Source organism: Prionailurus viverrinus, chromosome B4 (genome assembly GCF_022837055.1).
Source record: "Prionailurus viverrinus isolate Anna chromosome B4, UM_Priviv_1.0, whole genome shotgun sequence".
Lineage (NCBI taxonomy): Eukaryota > Metazoa > Chordata > Mammalia > Carnivora > Felidae > Prionailurus > Prionailurus viverrinus.
In genome coordinates, this window is record NC_062567.1 from 40,129,908 (window position 1) to 40,143,833 (window position 13,926).

A 13,926-nucleotide genomic window follows, 5' to 3' on the forward strand; every position below is an offset into this window, starting at 1 on the left:
TTTTTTTCAACGTTTTTTTTTTATGAACGGGGGAGGGGCAGAGAGAGAGGGAGACACAGAATCGGAAACAGGCTCCAGGCTCCGAGCCGTCAGCCCAGAGCCCGTCGCGGGGCTCGAACTCCCGGACCGCGAGATCGTGACCTGAGCTGAAGTCGGACGCTTAACCGACTGCGCCACCCAGGCGCCCCAGAAATTTGTATTTCTAACAAGCCCTCGAGGTGATTCTGATATTCCCGAAGGCGTGAGCAAACCACTGGACTAGACGTTCGCTGCGTCTTTTACTAGCTCCCTGAATCGGAAGCGAAGCCACTTTCTCTGGTGACGACCCATAGGCAGTCCAGTGTTTTCTGTAAGAGGTTCACTCTGTGCCAGGCACTGTTCCGAGCACTTCGTTTATTTGATATTATTTAATGTTTACAGCCAATTAATCAGCTAGGTGCCGGTATACCACTATCACTCCCATTTTACAGATGTAGGTGCAGAGATTAAGTAAACCGCCCAAGGTGAATGATAATTAGTGGTAGGACTCTGTTTTGAACCATAGCCGCTGGACTCCATTCACTACCTTGCCTGTACCCCTCCCAAACACAGGCTGAGGTGTTGATGCTTCAGGAGAATTTGTTCAATTCGGAATATACCCAGTGAAGGAAAGATTTGTATGGACGTCGCTAGGGAAATCATTTACATTGCCATTCTGGGGCCTCAATTAAAACATTTTGAGTATTAAACAAAAAAAAAAGTCTCTGTATAGGATTCACTAGTACATTCCTTATGCCAGATTTTATCAGTGTCTCCAAATCTCTGTCCCCTTATACACTGAAATACACGTGGCAGTGGCACAAGCCAAGGCTTGACTTGGACAAGATGGCGGAGATGTTTCCTCTTCCTGCCCACCAGCCCCGGCCAGGCTCTTAAGAAGCCCATCACCTGTCTACGTAGCAAGCTTTAGTGATTTGGTGCAGGAGCTCCATAATTAAACTCCCTGGGTTTAACTCCTGCTGCTTATTAGCTGTGTAATCTCCAGCAAGCCATTTAGCCTTTTAAGGGTTTATTTTCTTATCTCCCGAATGAGGAGAGCGATTGTGATTAGCTATTTTTAAAAACTTGCTAATATCTTTCCATGAAAGGCATTAAATGGGGTGGGTGCCATCTGATCTCCCCCCTGGAGAAGAGGCTGGACCTTTTTTTTTTTTTTTTAAATTTATTTTCTTTATTTTGAGGCAGAGAGTGAGCACGAAGGGGAGGGGGTGGTGCAGAGAGAGGGGGAGAGAGAAAATCCCAAGCTGTCGGCCCAGACTTGGGGTCTGGTCCGTGAGCTCGTGATCTGAACTGAAATCAAGAGTCAGACGCTAACCAACTGAGCCACCCAGGCGCCCCCGGGGCCTTCTGCTTCTTGAGAGGATGTCTGTTTGAGGAGGCTCAGATTCAGGAAGAACCCGAGAATAAGAGATTTTTCTCCATATCCCTTCCCCTGTGATTGTCTGTATGCTTGTTTAAATAATCCACCCATTCAGAGGGGATACTTTTTTGCAATCTGCGCACGAGCCATACAACGCGCTGTGCTGCCTGTGGCCCTGACCTCGTCTCCCTGCATCCTCTAGGGTGGCGTTGATGATGAGACTTCCCTGACTGCATACATCACAGCCGCGTTGCTGGAGATGAGCAAAACCATACAGGTGCGTGTCTCTAGGGCCTCCTCTGTCTATCCTTCCTATTATGCCTACTTCTAGAGACATTGCACCTACCGTTCACCCTTGTAGACTCAAAAAAGGATACGATGACTTCCTTATCACTTCCCGTTTTCAAAGGAATGCCTTATAAACTCAGTTCTTCATTGTACCTTTTAGGACCCGATGGTGAGTCGGGGCCTACGGTGCCTCAGGAGTTCTGTTTCCTCCACTAACAGCCTCTACACCCAGGCCCTACTAGCTTATACTTTCTCTCTGGCTGGGGAGATGGACATCAGAAACACTCTTCTTGAAAAGTTAGACCAGCAGGCTATCATCACAGGTATGTTGGCCATGTTAGGAGTGTTTTGTCGAAATTGTGGAAATGCGCTGTGAGTTATCTGTGATTGTTCCTAGTCCCCGTAGTCCCACATATATTCAGTCTTAGAGAGGATTCCTTTTAGCACAAGGTGTGAAGTCATTAGGTCACTGTTGAGGGTTTTATAAGAAAGCCCATGGAAGTCCTTAAAAGGCGTTGTTATATTTTTAACACAAAGAGAAAACAAACGGTGGGAGCTAGTCAAAGGACCCCTTGGTGTTGTAGAATCCCCCCTTTTGCCCGTCTTTGACAATTCTTTGCTATGAGTTCACTGAGGTTGACGGGATAAGAGAGACTTCTCAAGGTCCTTTAAAAATTTTATGGACTGGGGTGCCTGGGTGGCGCAGTCAGTTAAGCGTCCGACTTCAGCCAGGTCACGATCTCGCGGTCCGGGAGTTCGAGCCCCGCGTCAGGCTCTGGGCTGAGGGCTCAGAGCCTGGAGCCTGTTTCTGATTCTGTGTCTCCCTCTCTCTCTGCCCCTCCCCCGTTCATGCTCTGTCTCTCTCTGTCCCCAAAAAAATAAATAAACGTTGAAAAAAAAATTAAAAAAAAAACAACAAAAAAACTTTATGGACATAATCTCTACACCCAATGTGGGGCTCGAACCCATGACCCCGAGACGAAGAGTCTCATGCTCTTCTGGTTGAGCCAACCAGGCACCCTAAAAACTTTTGGATGTATTTGGAATACTATTTGATGTTCTAACAAGCATTTTATTGGTCTAGCTGTGGGGTTAAAATCAGACTTCCAGGTAAAAGCTTAATCTTGGCCTTCATTTGTATGAATGCCATTACTAAGTTGTCCTCTCCTGGGTTCTGGGTAGTTCTTTGACTGGTACATAAGCGACTCTAGTCATGAAATGAGTGTCTCAGACCGTGGGTTGCACATACCTGTTCCAGTGTATATTGATTTAATGAGATTATCTCTTCTCCATTATCTTGCATTGCCGGCTCACATGATTTCTCTTATGTTTTTCCAATTAGATTGCCTCCTGTGGGCTATTTATTATCTTTAAATGGATAATTAATTAAACTTCTAGATTTCACTCTTCTTTTTTTTAATTTAATTTTTTTTTAAATTTACATCCAAATTAGTTAGCATACAGTGCAACAATGATTTCAGGAATCGATTTCTTAGTGCCCCTTACCCATTTAGCCCTTCCCCCCTCCCACAACCCCTCCCATAACCCTGTTTGTTCTCCATATTTATGAGTCTCTTCTGTTTTGTCCCGCTCCCTGTTTTTTATATTATTTTTGCCCCCCTTCCCTTATGTTCATCTGTTTTGTCTCAAAGTCCTCGTATGAGTGAAGTCATATGATTTTTGTCTTTCTCTGACTGACTAATTTCACTTAGCATAATACCTTCCAGTTCCATCCACGTGGTGGCAAATGGCAAGATTTCGTTCTTTTTGATGGCTGAGTAATACTCCATTGTATATAAATACTACATTTTCTTTATCCATTCATCCCTCGATGGACATTTGGGCTCTTTCCATACTTTGGCTATTGTTGATAGTGCTGCTATAATCATGGGGGTGCATGTGTCCCTTCGAAACAGCACCCCTGTATCCTTTGGATAAATGCCTAGTAGTATAATTGCTGGGTCCCAGGGTAGTTCTATTTTTACTTTTTTGAGGAAGCTCCATCCTGTTTTCCAGAGTGGCTGCACCAGATTGCATTCCCATAGCTTTCATTCTTTTTATTTCCATTTGCTCATCCCTTTCTTTGAGTTGTCTGTCATCTTGGTTGTCCTAGAGTTCTGTTTTAGTCTCATATTCTATTTGCTCACCCTCATTAGCATTTTTCTATGATTTCTCAGAGTTCTTACGCATATCCTGTCATTTTTATTCTTAAAATGTTAAACTGTTGATTAGGCAAAATAAAGGCTAAAAAATTAACAAAATTCTACACGCCAAAAACATGCCCCCAAACACATAAGATTCTTGTAAGTTTCTACTTACCTATCTCCACTGGCATTAGAATTGATAAAGTAACAAGAGTGGTTTTCATGTGATTGCTGGAGGCATTTGTTGACACTCTCAGCTTCACCTTGAGGAATTATGGATGGCTCTACACACACACACACACACACACACACACACACACGTATACACACACATCCCTGTGTAAACATAATGGCCAATACACCTGAAGATTCTGAGAAATATTTTTTTTCTAACTCATGATTAATTTTTGGCTGGTGCTTGCTCTGCTCTGAGGTGTAGCATTTACACATTGAATGTGGGAAATCATCTCCTTCTAAGACCTTCCTGATTATGCTTCTTTCTCCACAGGAGAGTCCATTCACTGGAGCCAAAAGCCTACTCGGTCCCAGGATGCCAGACCTTGGTCTGAGCCTGAGGCTGTAGATGTGGAACTTACAGCATATATCTTATTAGCCCAGCTTAGCAAAGCCAGCCTGACTCAAAAGGAAATAGCCAAGGCCACTGCCATAGTGGCTTGGTTGGCCAAGCAACGCAACGCATATGGGGGCTTCTCTTCTACTCAGGTAAATAACCCACTCTCCAACCTCGACTTATCAGGTAGTATTAGGTCCTGTGTGGAGAGAGGACAAAACAACAAACAAAAACAAGACAAAAAACTATTGCTCTTGACTTCTAGGTCAAGAGACGTATAATTCTATAGGGAGGGAGGAAAAACGTGTGAAAAATATATAGGGTTCATAACAACGGGTCATATGAACACATAAATAGTACTATATGTACTTAATTCTCTTCCTTTGTAGAGTATGAAACATAATGGAATAAAGAGAAACATAAGATCAGTGTTTTATGTGTGAATAGGACATATATAATTACGGCTAAATTATACATTAACAGATTAGAAAGCCAATTATGGAGTCAGAAACATAAAAGCAAGATTTTACAGGTATACTTCCTTCTATTGCAGGTATTGGGAAGCTAGTAAGATATAAAGTTTCTACTTTAAAAAGTTCACAAACTAGCTCTTTCCGCCATCTTTTCGTGCCACCGTAACGGTACACATGAATGTCCTGGCAGAGGCTCTCAAGAGCATTGACAATGCTGAAAAGAGAAACAAACACCAGGTTCTTACTGGGTCGTGCTCCAAAGTCATCGTCTGATTTCTAACTGTGATACTGAAGCATGGTTGCATTGGCGAATTTGAAATCATCGATGCTCACAGAGCTGGGAAAATAATTGGAAACCTCACAGGGCGGAGGGGGGGAGGCTAAACAAGTGTGGAGTGATCAGCCCCAGGTTTGATGTACAGCTCAAAGGTCTAGAAAAATGGCAGAATAATCTGCTCCCCTCCTGCCAGTTGGTTTAATTGTACTGACAACCTCAGGTGGCATCACGGACCATGAGGAAGCAGGATGAAAACACACAGGAGGGAAAATCCCGGGAATTCTTTTCCTAGGGATAGAATATGCTCATGCAAATAAAATGCTTCACTGGACTCTTAAAAAAAAAAAAGTTTACAAACTAGAAGTAAAGTTAGGAAAAGCTCTATAACAACAGAGCAGGATTTGGTTATACCAGAAAGAAACAAAAGATACAAAATAATGCACTTAAAAAGGGAAAGAGAGCTTACAACAACTTGAAGGATAAGAAAAGTCTTCAGGGGAGTAGCGTTTGAGGTAGATCTAAAAGCATAGGCAGGGGCACCTGACAGGATCAGTTGGTAGAGCATGTGACTCTTGGTCTTGGAATCGTGAGTTCAAGCCCCATGTTGGGTGTCGAACCTACTACAAACAAACAAATAAATAAAAGGATATGTAACATTTGGAGGGACAACTATTACAAGGAAGGAGAAATGGCATGAGCAGAGACAACAGTTTGCAAAAGTATAGAATGACTGTCGGGAAAACTGGGTTAGCCAATGCATAACGGGATCTCAGTTTAGAAAGTTCGGACAGGTTTATACCATGGAGGCCCTTGTGTATCAGACCCAAGATTTTGCCCATTCTGAGAAGCTATTAATTTTTTTAACTTTGTGTCAGAAAGATTAACCTGTTACTTACTGTTACTCAGTGTAGGGGATGGTTCTGAGGAGAGAGACACTGGATTTGAAGAGATAGGACACTCTTTCATTTGTCTAGGTTAAGGGTAAGGAGAACTTGAATTTGGTGGCAGTTGGGAAAAAGATGTAAAATCGCATGATATATTCAAATAGTATCATAAAAATTGTCTTAGATGATTATACAGAGACTAGTCACTAATTCATTTGTGCTGCAAATGTTATTAAATACATACCATATCCGACTCACTGATCATACAAAATACTCAAAAAAACATATTTCTTGTCTTTGTAAAGATTGTATTCTGACTCGTTGAAATTAGGGCCAGTTTCGTTGAGGGTATAACATGTAAATTAGACCTGGAAAAAGAATATATTTTAACTGATGAAGTATCTGGTAAAGATGTTAAGAGCGCTGAAACTGAATATGGTAATGCCTTAATAGGAATTAAAAAAAAAATTATATGGCACTGGGGCACCTGGGTGGCTCAGTCACTTGGGTGTCTGACTCTTGATTTTGGCTCAGGTCATGACCCCAGGGTCGTGAGATTGAGCCCTGCATGGGACTCTGCACTGAATGTGGAGCCTGCTTGAGATTCTCCCTCTCTCTCTCTCTCTCTCTCTCTCTCCTCCTCCTCCTCCCCTGATTGCACTCTCTCTTTCTAAATAAATAAATTAATTAATTAATTAAATGGTACTATCCTTCCTTCCTTCAAGGAAATTCTTGGCCAAAGATCAGGAAGGACTTCTTTCTTGCTGAGCCCTAAATAATTATGATATACAATTTCAGAAAGCTGTGAGTGAAATGTTTAGAACTCTCAGTGACAGATACATGTCAGAATTGTTTTTTAATAAAATCCTTAGTTATTACAAGAAGGCACATGTCACCCACAGTGGCTTTTCAGCCAGTGATGAGGTCTCGTTTCTTGAATTGTTTCCACATATCGGAGCAATAAGGACCTTTTGGGATCAAGTTCACGGAGAGTAGATAAAAAGTTGTGTGTAGATAGTCAAGCTGCATAGGAATCACTTGTTCGCAGCTTCCCCAGAGTGGGTGACCTGCCTTCCTGTTTTTTCAAAAAAAAATTTTTTTTAATATTTATTTTTTAAGAGACAGAGTGCAAGTGGGGAAGGGGCAGGGAGCGAGAGGGAGACACAGAATCCGAAGCAGGCTCCAGGCTCGGAGCTGTCAGCACAGAGCCCGACGCGGGGCTCGAACCCACCAGCCGTGAGATCATGACCTGAGCCGAAGTCGGACGCTTCACCGACTGAGCCACCCAGGGTTTTATACGACAGTATGATGTCTAAATACAGCTGTTCTTTTTCATTTGGGATAGGAAGATGTGGGGTTCCCTTTTTCTGTAGATACTGTACAAAGTGTGGAGCATGTAGATATTCTCATAGCAGTAAAATATAGCAATTTGCTGGACATCTCGTTCTGTTTTTTCTTTCCTCTAGTTGTCACTTATATAAATCATATTTTCAGAATGGAAAAGTTCTGATGCCTTGCCTTCTTGGTGGCAGCTTATCTATCTTCTATCCAAGTGAAGAAAAGATGGTCACATGGCACAGCGGCGAAGAAGCCTTAGTTCGCAAGGAAGGGCACCCTGATATCCTCTCCAGCTGTGCCATAGAAGATCATTACAGAGCTAAATGACTTTGAAGAATGTGCAATTTTTAGGGCTATTATGTTACTGCTATTTCCTCTCCAAATAAGGAAACTGTAAAATATATACTGAACAGTTACCCACTTGCTTCTAACTATAGCCCATTCTGAAGCTAGGTTTGGTTGAAGACGAATATGAGATGAACCCGATAACCTATAGATGTGTCATAACAACTTGATGACAATTTTCTAGACAAGCAAGATATGATTTCTATGTCGGTTTCCCCGGCATTGATGAACGTGGCTCTTACATACTTAGAAGAGGCGTCATCAGCGGGGCGCCTGGGTGGCTCAGTCGGTTAGGCGGCCGACTTCGGCTCAGGTCATGATCTCGCGGTCTGTGAGTTTGAGCTCCGTGTCGGGCTCTGTGCTGACAGCTCAGAGCCTGGAGCCTGTTTCCGATTCTGTGTCTCCCTCTCTCTGACCCTCTCCCATTCATGCTCTGTCTCTCTCTGTCTCAAAAATAAATAAACGTTAAAAAAAAAAATTGTAGAAAAAAAAAAGAAGAGGCGTCATCCACACTAGTGAACAGCCAGACACGTAGGTTATCGGGTTATTTGAAGTTAATTCCAGTGGCTCACAAAATGTAAGCATATGCCCCACCGTTTTCTTCAGGATACTGTAGTTGCCCTCCAAGCTCTTGCCAAATACGCCACCACTGCCTATGTGCCATCTGAGGAAGTCAACCTGGCTGTGAAATCCAGTGAGAATTTCCAGCGTGCTTTCAACATTCAGGCTGCCAACCGGTTGGTATTTCAGCAGGAGACTCTACCTAATATCCCTGGAGCGTATACCTTGGAGGCCTCGGGCCAGGGCTGTGTCTACGTGCAGGTAAGCAGAGATCCAGGAGAAAGAACCAGCACGCATTGGGAAGGAGAGCCTGCGGGCGTCTTTGCCTCCAGTCGAACCTCCTGTCTCATTTGTGAAGAGAGTAATTTGAGCTGTGCAATAGTTAAAGTTCTTCCCAGCTCTGATTTGGTTATCTATTTCCTCCTGCTAGACGGTGCTGAAATACAACATCCCCCCTCCTAAATTTGCGGATACCTTTAGTCTTAGTGTGGAAGTGGGAAAAGATACATGTGAGCAAGTTACTTCACCTCGATCCTTGGTGCTTACTATCCACACCAGGTGAGAAAAGCTGAGTTGGTGACGGGGTGGGGGGGGCACCCGGATCATAGAAGCTGAGGTGTGTGTGTGTGTGCGCGCGCGCACGTTGGGGCTACAGAGTCTGCTAAGAGTGAAAATAACGGGTTGACACAGATGTACCTCTTTCTGCCCTTAGTTATGTGGGGAGTCGCAGCTCTTCCAATATGGCCATTGTAGAAGTGAAGATGCTTTCTGGGTTCAGTCCCATGGAGGGCACCAATCAGTTAGTAAGTCTGTTCTTTCTTCTTCATTTAACAAGCTCTAAAAGGACATAACATGATCCCTAAAAAGCTGGTGAAATGGGCTTCATGGTATATCTATCTATCTATCTATCTATCATCTATCTATCTATCTATGCATGTATATATACAACTCATAATTACATTATTTCAATGGGCTGCAAAAGTGCATCAGATGTGTTAAATGGAAACTGGAATCATCTTGGTTCCTTTGTCTTACCTTTTCCACAGTATATATTGTTTCCTTGATCATGACAGAGCTTTGGTATAGTACCCTAGGGGATAGGGAAGGCTCTGGATCTTAGTCTGTTTTATTTTCCCCCTTTCTCATTTAGCTTCTCCAACAACCACTGGTGAAGAAGGTTGAATCTGGAACTGACGTACTGAACATTTACTTGGAAGAGGTAGGTGTTCAGAAACTGAACCCAAGAGCTTGATTCCTTATGTAGCTTTGCAACTTCCCTTTTAATCTGTATATACTGGTGTCACATGCACAGGGATGAGGGAACTGAGAGAATGGGTCTGAAGCCATGAGGTGAATTCTACCTCCATGTTGTTTACTATAAAATATTCTTATTCACCTCCAGGGCAGTACTAACAGATACATCATGCTAGCCATCTATGTCATTTATTTTTTTATTTATTTAAAAAAAAAATTTTTTTTTCAACGTTTATTTATTTTTGGGACAGAGAGAGACAGAGCATGAACGGGGGAGGGGCAGAGAGAGAGGGAGACACAGAATCGGAAACAGGCTCCAGGCTCCGAGCCATCAGCCCAGAGCCCGACGCGGGGCTCGAACTCCCGGACCGCGAGATCGTGACCTGGCTGAAGTCGGACGCTTAACCGACTGCGCCACCCAGGCGCCCCGTGTCATTTATTTTTTAAGTTTATTTATTTATTTTGAGAGGGGGTAGGGGCAAAGAGAGAGGGAGAGAGAACCCCAAGCAAGCTCCGCCCTGTCGGCGTAGAGCCCGATGTGGGGCTCGATCCCAAGAACCATGAGATCGTGACCTGAGCCGAAATCGAGAGTCGGACACTTAACCAACTAATCCACCCAGGCTCCCAGCTATCTATGTCATTTAAAAATGTGTCGGCCAGGATGTGACTATTTTAAAATAAGGTGGTCAGGAAAGGCCTCTCTGAGGAGATGTTACCTGATCAGAGACCTGAAGGAAGAGAGAAAACCACTAGGAAGCAAAGAGCCTTTAAAAAAAAAAGAAAGATTCTGGGGCGCCTGGGTGGCGCAGTCGGTTAAGCGTCCGACTTCAGCCAGGTCACGATCTCGCGGTCCGTGAGTTCGAGCCCCGCGTCAGGCTCTGGGCTGATGGCTCGGAGCCTGGAGCCTGTTTCCGATTCTGTGTCTCCCTCTCTCTCTGCCCCTCCCCCGTTCATGCTCTGTCTCTCTCTGTCCCAAAAATAAATAAACGTTGAAAAAAAAAATTTTTTTTTAAATAAAAAAAATTAAAAAAAGAAAGATTCTGTTCCTTTGGCCACTTCAATTAATTTAGTGGAGGAACCATGGGTTAGAGTAGACCAAGAATGGAGGGGACTTTGTCACAAGAAGGCCAGGAAGCCGTAAGATCCTAAGAAGGAAGAGTCAGGAAGTCGGCAGAAGCCAACATCTTGAAGACTGGCCTAGGGCAAGAAGGGACAGGTAGAAGGGTTTCAGGAGATTTGGGTGAAGACAAGAGTCTTTTAATCTCCGCATTACAGAGAGTGTTATTTTCTCTTTAGTTTTGATATGATGTTTTGTCTTTCTTCTCCACAGCTGAATAAGACGACTCAGGCCTTTACCTTCACCATCAGCCAACGTATGTTGGTCACTAACCTGAAACCAGCAACCATCACGGTCTATGACTACTACCTCCCAGGTGAGGGCTGAGCTCTATTGTATCTCCCAACGTAGTTCTACCTCGCCCTTCATGCTATCTCCCCTAATTTTACAGATACTCTTTCCCAAGCAAGTAGCATATAATTACATTATTTGACCTCCCAAGACATTGCATTTTAACTGTATGTCATTTTTAAAAGTCTTCTGCACTAGCGATGTTTTACGACGGTCCACAGGCCAAAAGAACAAGAGGGACCCTTGTTCTTTAAGGCCTGACTATTGTTAATGTTTTTGCTGCGATTAAGAATTTACCACAACAGTAGTGTTTGGAACTTTCCCGTAATTCGGAATATGCTCATAATATGCCCATCGCGTCTAGGGGTCCTCTGAATAGGGTTAAAGCGGTAGCTTTTATGAAGTACTTTCTCTTTGAATGCATGAGGGCCCTTATGTAATAATATATGTCCTTTCATCTTACAGGTGAACAGGCAACAATTCAATACTCTGATCCTTGTGAATGAGGTAAGGATGAGCTTTTGCGGTAGGGTGATCGTATTCAAAAGTTAAGGGACCTTCTCCTGAGTTACTGTTATCACCTTTGGGGAGCTAGTTTTTGATAGAAAGTGGGCTTTCCTTTTTTCTTTTAATCTTAAATCCTTTTTTCTTCTTGAAGTAAGCTTTACATCCATCGTGGGGCTCAAACTCACGACCCTGAGATCAAGAGTCACATGCTCTACTGACCGAGCCAGCCACATACCCCCTTTTTTTGGTCCTAAACTCTTTTTTTTTTAATTTTTTTTCATGTTTATTTTTATTTTTGAGAGAGACAGAGACAGAATGCGAGTGGGTTAGGGGCAGAGAGCGAGGGAGACACAGAATCTGAAGCAGGCTCCAGGCTCTGAGCTGTCAGCACAGAGCCCGACGCGGGGCTCGAACTCACGGACCGAGAGATCATGACCTGAGCCGAAGTCAGACGCTTAACCCACTGAGCCACCCAGGCACCCCGGTCCTAATCTCTTAAAGAAAGAATCATAATCTTAGGTCACACCAGAAAAAGTTAATAGTGGCATTTGTGGGAGGGGTTCTATGTGGTTTTTAAAAACAAGATTTTCTTCTGATTGAAATTGATGAATTTTTAAAATTATTTTTACATTCTACATCTTTGTTATACAAAAATACTAAGGGAAAAGTAAAGATTATCTGATCCTGCTCCTCTGAGATAACACTATTAATAATCTCATTGCGCATTCAGGAGATTTTCTTGTAGGTAGGAAAAAGCTGAGGGAGCCCCTGGATGGCTCGATCGGTAGAGCATGTGACTCTTGATCTCCAGGTTGGGAGTTTAAACTCACCTTGGGTGTAGAGATAACTTTATTTATTTATTTATTTATTATTTTTTTTAATGTTTATTTTTGAGACAGAGCATGAGTGGGGGAGGGGCAGAGAGAGAGGGGGACACAGAATCCGAAACAGGCTCCAGGCTCTGAGCTGTCAGCCCAGAGTCCGACGCGGGGCTCGAACTCACAAACCGTGAGATCATGACCTGAGCCGAAGTCGGAAACTTAACCGGCTGAGCCACCCAGGTGCCCCTAGAGAAAACTTTAAAAAAAAAAAACAATTAAACAAATAAATAGATAGGAAAAACTCTTTTACATTCATGAAGGCTTTCTGAGTATAATGATGTCTTCTTTCCCCCCGCCCCCCCCCTCCTCTCCCAGGATAGAAGTTGGAAAGAGACTAATTTAATCCCCTGTGACATTACTGGACAACATTCTTCTGCCTCTTAAAGCAAAACTCATTCAATCAACTAATTTGATTTCTCTGATTGACTACTGAGTGTGTAACAGATGAGCAGGCGTGAACCTCAGCTACTTTCTTCCACTTCACAGATGCATAGGTGCCGGAATAAAGGGTTGGGGCGGGGGGATGGGCTCGGAATTATCACCCCAGGGAAGAATTACCTGGAAAAGACCCCTGGGGGAGGAGATGTGATTTAGCCACAGGGGGGACTCTCCAGAGAAGATTTGGAAGTAGAGGGGGATCCAGGGAAGATAAAAATGTCTTTCCGGAGGTTAAATCTAAGGGGAGATGTAATTTAGCGCTTTGGGAGTAGATGAAAAAAAGTTTTTTCCTTGAAAAGAAAACCCGTGTCCTTGACTCTGTGCGTCTTGCTATGGCTCCCAAAGGTTTTGTTGAAAGATAATAATCATCCTTTAACCAGAACTCGTATTTTGGCTTCCTCTTTAAACCTTTTGACCCAGACACGTCAGAGAATCGTCTTGCCAATTCTGGGAGGGGTCAGAGAGTCCCAATTAAGGGATTGTGTTCAGCCAGCTGTCACTGCAGGGCAAAATAGTGATTGATAACAAGAGAAGTGGCTGGCCAGGATTCCCTATCTCTGCGCTTCTCCTTCAGGATTCCCCCAGCCTCTTCCGCTAGGGGATACCTATCTTTGTGTAAGCTGTTTCTGGAAGCAATGTTTTTGTTTTAGAAACGGGTCTGGAGGCAAAAGTATGGGGGGGAAAGAGATGAATAGTACTTAAACAGAGAAGATCATCTAGGCAACCACACCTTTTCACCCTGGATAATTCACACTCTGATCTCGCTCCTCTGGACTGTAAATTTTGACCAGAAGAGCCAGGGGAAAGTAAGTTCATGATGTAGAGATATTTCCATAAGCCCAGGGCCATATTTGCAAAAATTGTTCATTTCCTGTCTCCCCCACCCTAGACTCTGCCCTGAACCTCCTAGGAGTTCCCAAAGTGAGAGAACATGGGGAACATACCCAAAGGAGGTCATCCCCAAGCCTGCCTTACCTCTCAGGTATCATGGAAATTAAAGAAAAGAGGGCACTCATGAACGCTCCCCCCACTCCTGAACCCTCTACCCTGTTACATTTGGCTCTGTGACTCCTCTCAGAACCCCCCCCCCCTTTTGGCAATGGAGGGAGATAGTGATCCTCAGGACTTAAGAAGTTATATCTGGGGGTGCCTGAGTGG

General features: G+C 43.6%; 1 protein-coding gene and 1 pseudogene across 4 annotated transcripts in view; both read left to right on the forward strand.

Annotated features, from left to right (window-relative positions):
* The window catches only part of A2ML1 (alpha-2-macroglobulin like 1), a 51,008-nt gene extending 37,303 nt beyond the window's left edge, over positions 1–13,705 (forward strand). For 2 of the 4 annotated variants that reach the window (XM_047868631.1, XM_047868632.1), the window contains exons 27-36: positions 1,602–1,676; positions 1,848–2,010; positions 4,340–4,554; positions 8,326–8,541; positions 8,711–8,838; positions 8,993–9,083; positions 9,431–9,499; positions 10,865–10,967; positions 11,408–11,449; positions 12,646–13,705. In XM_047868631.1, coding sequence (XP_047724587.1) covers positions 1,602–1,676; positions 1,848–2,010; positions 4,340–4,554; positions 8,326–8,541; positions 8,711–8,838; positions 8,993–9,083; positions 9,431–9,499; positions 10,865–10,967; positions 11,408–11,448 — 1,101 coding nt within the window. In that variant the 3' untranslated portion in view covers position 11,449; positions 12,646–13,705. The remainder of the gene's footprint in view (positions 1–1,601; positions 1,677–1,847; positions 2,011–4,339; positions 4,555–8,325; positions 8,542–8,710; positions 8,839–8,992; positions 9,084–9,430; positions 9,500–10,864; positions 10,968–11,407; positions 11,450–12,645) is intronic. The other 2 variants (XM_047868630.1, XM_047868629.1) reach the window with 2 other exon arrangements.
* Positions 5,038–7,701, forward strand: LOC125169776 (40S ribosomal protein S15a-like; annotated as a pseudogene).
* Positions 13,706–13,926: the final 221 nt, after the last annotated feature.